General features: G+C 45.4%; 1 protein-coding gene across 1 annotated transcript; it reads left to right on the top strand.

Annotated features, from left to right (window-relative positions):
* The first annotated feature begins 1,440 nt into the window (after positions 1–1,440).
* SLN (sarcolipin) lies at positions 1,441–3,341 on the top strand. Its single transcript, XM_054195800.1, has 2 exons — positions 1,441–1,589; positions 2,665–3,341. The coding sequence occupies exon 2, from the start codon at positions 2,771–2,773 to the stop codon at positions 2,864–2,866; it is 96 nt and encodes a 31-aa protein (XP_054051775.1). The 5' UTR covers positions 1,441–1,589; positions 2,665–2,770; the 3' UTR covers positions 2,867–3,341.
* The last annotated feature ends 5,667 nt before the right edge of the window (positions 3,342–9,008 follow it).

Below are 9,008 nucleotides of genomic sequence, written 5' to 3'. Positions count from 1 at the left end.
CCAGCCAGCCGGCCTCTCTCACTGGGGGCATCGCACCGTGACGTGAGCGTCGGTGCTGGTCCAAAGGGTGAAACCTGGGAGCTGGTGGAGTGGGACTGTCACAGCAAGCTTGGATAACCTGAGCTACGCTGCCTCCCAGCATGCCCGCATATAAATACAAAAGGCATCGGAATCAGTAAATAGTCTGCGTACCACATATCATGTGGTGTTTGGCAGCGAGAATAAGGCCGGCGTTGTGGATAGCCTTACACACTTAAACCTGATCAGGATCCTCATGCTCATCTGGCAGCACCGTGCTGCAGAAGTGACCCCTCTGACTTCAGTGGAAATACTCGTATCATTCACCTGAAGCAAAAGGCTCTGAGTGGGAGGAAACCCACGGCAGCACAAAGCCGGCAGAGTCTGCTCCCGGTTCAGTCCAGCCTGCTCTGCTGTGGCTCTCTTTCAACTGTTTTAAAGGAAACAAATAGCCATTTCTTTTTTTCATGTATATAGCAAGTCCTAGCAGTGCCTTGGGCAAAGATAGGATGATGTGGGGATTACTGCTATGTAGGCCACAGAGCAGTGTGCTTTCTGGGAAAGAAACGCTGCAGGGTGGCAGAAATACTTCTCTGTATCATAAAATCATAGAATCATTCAGGTTGGAAAAGACCTTTGGAAAGGATTGTCGAGTCCAACTGTAAACCTAACACTGCCAAGTCCACCACTAAACTGTGTCTGACAGTTCTGTCTTGCTCCCCAGACACTGATTCCTGACATGAACCTCGAGGCAAAGCAAGTCATTCCTGCAGCAAGGATCTGGGCATCCTCTTCAGCCAAGGAGGAGTCCCTGCTCAGGCAGGAGGAGCATTAACATCAGCATTGAAAATTGATGAGGGAAGAGCATGCAGGTGAGTCAGCGGCTTTTTAAAGCAATGGATTGTGCTTTTCAGACCTCCTCGTCCCAAACTCCTCTATCCAGTAAATGATCCTGGATTTCAGTAGTCTATATTTAAATGCAAAGACTATTTTGTTCCTATTAACTTTCTTTTAAATGCATATGAACTTGAGAGGCTGTGGGGACTATGGGTATATAGGACAGTAACAGCTGTACTGTACTTAAGAAGGTGACTGTGTAGACAGGGCACCATACCCTGGAGAACGTCTTGAGAGGTGCTGAAATCTGCACACAGACTTCTGCAAGTGGCTCTTTCTTTCCTCTTCCTTTCCCAACATTGGGCATGAAGACACCAACAAGAAATTCTCGTAAAATCCCGTTGAGTCCCAAGGGCTGCATGCAGTTCTGCTCTTAGCACAGCACCGTGTCAGAAGAACTAAAAGAAGGAAACCAGCCCACAGAGCCCACTGCATAAACAGCCTTAACCAAATCCTGAAGCCCAGCTTAGCCCTTTTAAAATATTTTGGGGGTGATGTCAGCACCTGGGTTGCCAATGCACTTGTTGCTCTCCTCCCTCAGCCTACTTTAGTTCCCACACAGGGACGGGGCATCCAGACCGAGTGGGAGATAGGCAGAAGCTTGGAGGGAAATAATATCTGCAGTGACCCAAAGTTCAGAGGCAGAACCACTGGGCTCCATTTACCTCCTCAAGGTAAAAAACTTGGCTTACTTATTAGGTCAGATTTTCTCTCATCCAAGGATGTAGGAGGCTGGCAAAACAACTTAGGAATGTAGGAATTTGTTAACTGCATGCACTGGGCTTTTAATATTTTATCTGCAAACTAAAGCAGTTTCTATTTAAACTCCGTGTCTTCATGCTGGTATGGTCCCACGGCTTGTCTTGTTTGCACCACAGGTGTTCCAGCCTAATCTGGTTTCTCTGCTGAGATTTTAGTTGTGTGGCTGAAATTCTTTGTCTAGAGTTTATGCCTCATTTAATGTTTAAAGGTTTTTGTTTTATTTACAGGGCATACAGATGGACTAGTGCATGATATTCATGATAAAGTGTTCTTATTTCTCTGCAGGAACTCCAAAAACATATAAAATTCAAAACTTGCTGTAAATAAAGTAAATAAAAACTATAACCCACAGAAAAGTTTTCAAATACGACTTGAATGAGATTTCTGTAGTAAGAGATCTATAGCAGCTTGAAAGTGCAGGCAAGTCAGGAGAAGCATGATAAAATGTCATTTCATCTGTAGAATTAACTCACAAAATTTATGAAGCTCTTCAGAAATGAAAATGTCTAACCTTAGGTTCCCTCTTTACGTTTAGTGGGAAAATAAATAATTCAGATTTATTAGTCTTTCTTTATAAAAGAATAGTTCGGACCTAGTTCCTTTAAAAAAATGAAAATACGCAAACAAATATAGGACTTTAAAGAACTCTGAACAGTAGTATATTTACAATGTCTAGCTGTTGAAAGTAATAAATGGGGCTTGGACATTATTTATTTGAAAATGCTTGTACAAAGCAGCACTAGTTTCCAAGGACTGCTCACCCCTGCACGGTGTATTTTGGGGTGACACTGAGAATGCTCCTTGTCAAATGCTGGAAATCAAAGAAGGTGATAAGCTGCCAGAGACAGCTTTTACTTTTTAGCGTCCCCAGTGCATACTAACTTCTAGCCACTGAAACAACATTTATTTACACCACTATAAATAGCTCTGCTGAACCTGCCACCTTCATGCATCTGTTCTTCACATATTTCTCTTTTTTCTTAAAAGAGACCGTGACCTGAAGGTTGAGCTCAAGGACGCTCCCAGCAAGTCACTGAAGTTTTCCCCTTGCTCTACCTGCTGACCTCTGCTTTCCCCTGATTACTCCCGAAAAATGGAGCGGTCCACACAAGAACTTTTCCTCAACTTCATGATTGTCCTGATTACTGTATTGCTCATGTGGCTCCTTGTGAAGTCTTACCAGGAGTAAAAGACAATCAGAAACTCTGGGAGGTGATTTAGGTGCGTGTCTCAGCAGACACAAGTAACACCCCCAGCACCCCGCTGTGATTAGCTTTCAGTCAATTGAAGATGTGAATTTTTTTTACTCTCTCATACTTGTTGCCCGTGCTAATGTCTGTGATGGGTCTATGATGGTGTAATTATTTTATTCTGCAGTGATCCAGCTGTAAAATGTAAAATGCAAGATCCTTAGGAACTGTTTGATGTGCTGTCTCCTACAGTAGTTCCTGTGAATGCCGTAGCCCCCTGCCCGCCATGCCGGCTTGTTTAGTGTCAATGTTAGGTTCTCGAGGGTATAAAACTGCAGTATGCAATGTAACCGTCTGACTTAACCAGCGTTAAGAGGCACAAACTTGCTTGGCACAAACTCTCTTAGCAGAAAGGAATGTGAAACCTCTGCTTTCACTTGCTCATTTCACTTAAATAAAAAACATGTAAAACCATTTTTTGTAGCATTCCTTATCCCGCTCCTGGCCTGACTGCTGGTCACTGAGAGACCTGACGATAACCGTGGTACAGTGTGCTCAGTGAGGCTGCTGGTTTGCTTGTTCTTCCCACATGGACTTTTATTTGTACTTTAAAAAAAAAATTGCTGCAGAGTGGAAATCCTGTGGGTTAATAGATGTGGGTTAATAGATGTGTAGCCACATGAATGAGCTGTGCAGGTCACTTTTCTGTCCAGGGTGACATGCACTGTTGGTGCTGTGATCGTGGACTTCAAAGAACCTCTGTCCCACTCAGGCATTGTCAATAATTGCACTTTCTGAAGCTGGGTTTCGGGCAGGGATTCCCATGATCCTATTTTTGGCCAAGCTATGCTTGGAGCAGTGCCTGGAGCGATGAGCCCAGGTCGGTGGCAGGCGTAGGCACCCGCTGGCGCCACATCCCTGCCGCCAGCCTTGCCCGGGTGGCAGTCCCTCTGGTCCCCTGGGCACGGCCGCCCTCGGCCTCAGCAGGACAAGGTGCGAGTGTGTCTGCGTCGCTGCGACGGTGTCGTCGCCTGCTAAAAAATCTCGAGCCGGCTTGAAGTGTCCCTGGGTTTGTGAAATCAGTAATTAAACTCCTCCTAGGCATTCCCCATCTGTTCTTTTAATGGCTTCAGGGAATCAGTGTCTTCTACAAAACAGAGCTCTCTGTGGGAAGGCAGTTTGGTGCGTGCCACGCTGCTGAGACAGGTCCCCTTCCCCTCCAGGAGCCTGCAAGGAGCAGGCAGCGCAGTGGGGCTGTGCTGAGTTACCCAAGGCTGGTTGCCGGAGAGTTGAGGTGGAGCGGTGCTGGCCGTGACAGCGGGCACTCGGGCCTGGGCTTTAAGGAAAGGCAGTAAACGTTGGGGTAGCACCACTTGTTAAGTGTGTGTGTTGCTTAAAGATCACTAATAAATGATCTGCTGACCCGTGTCACTTGTGCTGTCCGTCTGGGGTTGCAGCCGCCCCCGCTGCAGCTGGTGCCACTCATCCTCCCAGTCAAGCCATCCCCACTCCAGTGCAATGACAAAAATCACCTCCTGTTTACTTCTGGCTGCGGCCGAGCAAACTTCCTTCCAGCAGTTCCAGCAGTTCCAGCAGTTCCAGTTCTCGAGAAAAACCGAGACAGTGAAATCAACTTTTGCCAGCGGTGGACACAGCCTGCCTCTGCAGCCCACCAGATGCTGGTATATTTTCACTAATTTACACGGTCAGTTTGTGTTCGTAAGCTTGGCTGAGACACGCAGCAGTGGCTGGAGAAGGACATGGAAAAATCTATTTTTAAATACGGTAAATACTTGATAATTCAGTATGAAAGATTCTCGTCTTTCACCAGCTGTGACTCCCTACCCCAACTGAACACGGTATCTTCATCCAGCATTATCAGACCTTCCCTGTGGCTTAAAAATAAATTTTCAGAGCCTCTAGTGCATCACAGCTTTCACAGGGCACCTCATGGCTGTGCACCGGTCCCACCTGGCAGGGCTGAGGCTTTTCTGCCAGTCCCAGAGCACACGGCCATTGCCCAGGGAGAGCAATGTCATGAGCAAATCGACACATTAGGAATCATCTCAGGCGAGCAATGGAAAAAATAGAGGTGTGGGCTTCACTCTGTGACCGGAAGTGGTTCAGCAACAGCTCAAGGTGATCCTAGCAATTTTCAGATGGGAAGAGAAACTGCCTTGGAGAGCTTGGGCCATCCACAACTTTTAGCCATCAGTCTTTTGGAGAGTAGACACAGACCTGACTTTGACAATATGATTAAGGTAAGGCACCCCAAAGAAGTGAGAATATCAGTCTAAGTGGTTCTTAGTTTCATAGTTTTATAATTTTTTAAGCAGATTTTGAATGATATAAGTTATTTGCCTAAGTCTTTTGCTTAAAACTGAAAAAAAGGCAATTCAACTGTTAGTGCCAGATGCCGTGAAAAGCCAAAGCTGTGCAGGTGCACAGGCACATTAGAGCCAAAGAGCATCAGCCAGATACACACATAAAGACAAGATTTCCCAGTTTGAGGGACCTTAATGTAGATGTTTGGTGTGATTGTTGAGTCTCAAACTCTATCCATTATCTTCCTGCTTGCCAAAGAGGTCCTGGAGGAGAGGTGGCTCTCTGGTGATGTGTGTTACCAGCTTTTTCCAGCCCTTTGCAGTGTAAAGGAGATTGAGAACACCAGAGGACTTCTGGGCTGGCAGTGATTTGTCTTTAGTTTATCAGTAAAATTATTTTAGGCAAAAGTTTTATTAAAACTGTACTTCAGAGTAAGTAGCTCCTCCAGTCTCCCTGGGCAAACTGTTCCAGTGCTTGACCATTCTCACAGTAAAAAAGCTTTTTCTTATGTTTAAATGCAGTTCCTGCATTTCAGTTTGTGCCCATTACCTCTTGTCTTGTCACTGGGCACCATGAAGAGAGTCTGGCTCTGTCTTCTTTATTCCCTCCCATCAGCTATTTACACACATTGGTAAGATCCCCCTGAGTCTTCTCTTCTACAGGCTGGTCAGTCCCACCTCCCTCAGCCTTTTCTCGTATGTCAGATGCTCCGGTCCCTTCATCATCTTCATGGCCCTTTGCTGGGCCAGTGTGTCCGCTTCTCTCTTGTACTGGGGAGCCCAGCACTGGACACAGCACTCCAGACATGTCTCACCAGTGCTGAGCACAGGAGAAGGATCACCTCCCTCGATCTGCTGGCAATGCTCTGCCTGATGCAGCCCAGGAGGCTGTTTGGCTTCTGACGCAGGGGCCCATTGCTGGCTCATGGCCAGCTTAGTGCCCACAATGAGCCCCAGGTCTTCTGCAGAGCTGCTTTCCAGCTGGTTGTCCCCAGCCTGTCTTGATGCCTGGCATTATTCCTCCCCAGGGGCAGAACTTGGCATTTCCTTCTGTTGAACTTCAAGAGGTTCCTGTTAGCCCAGCCTGTTGAGCAGGACAAAACTCTGGCCTGTCAGCCACTCCTTTGAGTTCTGTATCTTTACTTTACATCTTTCCATACATACATTTACATACTTTATATCATTTTAATAACCCATACCTGTTTTAAGCTGCAGACTTCTATCCCTTCTTCGTGGCCCCTAACACATTATGAATGATGTACCATGAAAAGTATTTATTACGCAAGCTCTCTTTTATTTTTGTTTTAGGGTGGGGTTTTTTTTAAATATATGTATATATATGGTGGGTTTTAATATATATATATATTTATATGCATATATATCAACATTTGACCTGCTATAAGTTTTATATGTAGTGTGCACAGGACATGAACGCAGCTGCTCATGGAGAACATTACCAAGGTGACACTATACTTACCCTGCTTCCTCTCCCATCCCACCTACTTTGTTACAGGCGCTCCGTGAGCACCTTGGGAACTGGCAACAAGAAGAAAAACGGTGGTTGCTCATGACTTTGACATGACCTGAACAAGGCAATTTTCATTCTGGCATCTAAGTATAGATGAATTAACCTCACCCAGAACCAGAAGTTCAGCGGTGGCCTTTCCGTTCACTTTACTGGGCTTTGGATCAGACCGTCGCTACCTAATTTTAGATGTTCAGATTTCAAAAGTTTGGCTCTAGGCCTGGTAATTCAGAATTGCTAAGCAGTCAGCACTTCACTCAACAGAAACTAGAGACACAGGATGCTCAACATACTTTGGGGAAAAATCAGACCACTAGTTTTTGTGCCTGGCTACCAACTTAGAAACCAAATTTTATGCACAAGATTTGAAACTTTGGCCAAATATTAGAAAATTGTTCAAAGGAGTTTATCAATATGCTTCTATCAACCAGAAGCATTTTCAGTTGAAACAGGTTTCTATTTTTTTTGCCATAAGAGCGGTTTTTTTCTCAAGGAGAACTAAAATTTGTGTAAGGCAAACACCGTGCTTGAAAACCACCTATGTCCATTTTGCTTTTGAGTAATGTCATTGCAGCTGTAGACAGTGTGGCTTGTGCCCTCTTTCTCCTTTATTGCCCAGGTCAGGCAGGTTCTCTATCCCGTGTGCCATAACCAACCGTTGTCACGACGCATCACCTCCAAGTCACAAGGTAGGAAACTGTGATGCAATGAGAGACAGAGGAGAATGGAAAAGAAAGTGATTGACACTGAGGAACCACATGTGCTGCGTATCTAAGCATGTTGATTACAAACCATTTCTTGGTGACATTCTTTTTTTCCCCCCGAATTCACCCAAAATTCGGTTTTCTGTGGAATAATTTGCAAACTGTGTAAGCTCTGTGTGTGTGTGTGTGTGTGTGCGCGCGCTCAGTAGATGACACAGACGGTGAAGAAAATGGAAAGGCAAACCCCAAGATTCTCAGCCTTATCAAGACAGCATTTCTGTATATGCATATAAGCTTTCTCTGGACCAAACTGAGAAAATGTTAAGCATAAATAACTTCCTTGCTACATAGCAAGTCCAGCATGGTTCTATTTATATGACTGTATTTGGAAATGTCCCAAAGGCTATAGACACCCTTGCAATTCAAGAAGAACTTTGCGCGATAATTATCTATATTTTAGTGCTGCAGTGAGCTAGGAGGGATCAAGAAGACTGACAGCTGCTGACACCTTGGGATGCCATTGCGGGGGCTCCTAAATCATTCTTCACCTACACAGCTGAGCTGGTTTGCCCCTTGTGCAGAGGGTTTACCCACAGATTAGCATCTTGCAGGTCTGAGCTGGAAAAGCCTTTGGCGCATTTCCCAGGGCCGTATACAGCTGGTGCTCAAGCCAATCAACTCTGACCTCTTAGCTTAACAGTTCAGCTGTCAGCTTCTAAAGAGAGATGACAGCATTTTCAAGCAGGCTCCATTATGCTTATCAGCTAACGCTATCTCGACTCGCACTGGACCGATCCGTGTGAGAGTACAAAGAAGCATAAATTAGTGCAAAATGAATGGAGACGGTCAGTTTGTGCTGGTGCTCATGCTGTATTGCACTTGTACTTGCCAGTTCTTCACTATAGCGGGTGGATGAGGGAGATGAGTAATAATTTGGTTTTGGCAGCAGTTGTTAGCTAAACGTAGGCCCGTACTTCCTTTTACTACAGCTTGTACAGCAGGGTCCAGAAGGGTGTTTAGATATGCCATGATCAATTGGCTTTGTATATATGTCTCTTCGTGTACCCAGAAGATCAGACAGAGCTGTTTTTTGATTCCAAGTGTTTTCCTTGTGTTTCACCTCGGCCCTCTTGGGAGGCAGGCAGTGGCTTTTATCTCTTTGCCTGATGGCCAGAGTGGTACATGATGTACCGCAACAACGTCATACCCTGTTCGCATCTGCTCTGCACTGCTGTCTCTGCCCATGTCTACGAAGGCCTGGAATAAGTGTGGCTCAGATGACCTGAAGATCAAATCGACGGGCTCAGGATGTTCACAGTGACATAGGCATCTAATAGTTTCTTAGGAGGGACTTAATCCCTTGTGGAGACATGCCTTGGGAGAAGGACTCCTGGAGAAGATGCTACTTTCTGCTCGTGGAAATCTGCAGATTTTTACATGCATTTGGCATAACATTTGTCTTGCACATTTCTGTGACAGACTGGCCTAGATGCAGCCTCCAAAACATCTAGCAGGAGCGACCCAATTCCTTAGTCAAAACTATGGAACAAGCTGAGCAATAAATAATCTAGAATGGATTTTGCATGTA

Source organism: Rissa tridactyla, chromosome 1, assembly GCF_028500815.1.
Source record: "Rissa tridactyla isolate bRisTri1 chromosome 1, bRisTri1.patW.cur.20221130, whole genome shotgun sequence".
Lineage (NCBI taxonomy): Eukaryota > Metazoa > Chordata > Aves > Charadriiformes > Laridae > Rissa > Rissa tridactyla.
Note: the sequence above shows the minus strand (reverse complement) of the source record. Positions and strands in the feature narration are given on the sequence as shown.

Coding starts and splice junctions, on each gene's coding strand:
- SLN (XM_054195800.1), top strand. CDS start 2,771: ATGGAGCGGTCCACACAAGAACTTTTCCTCAACTTCATGATTGTCCTG.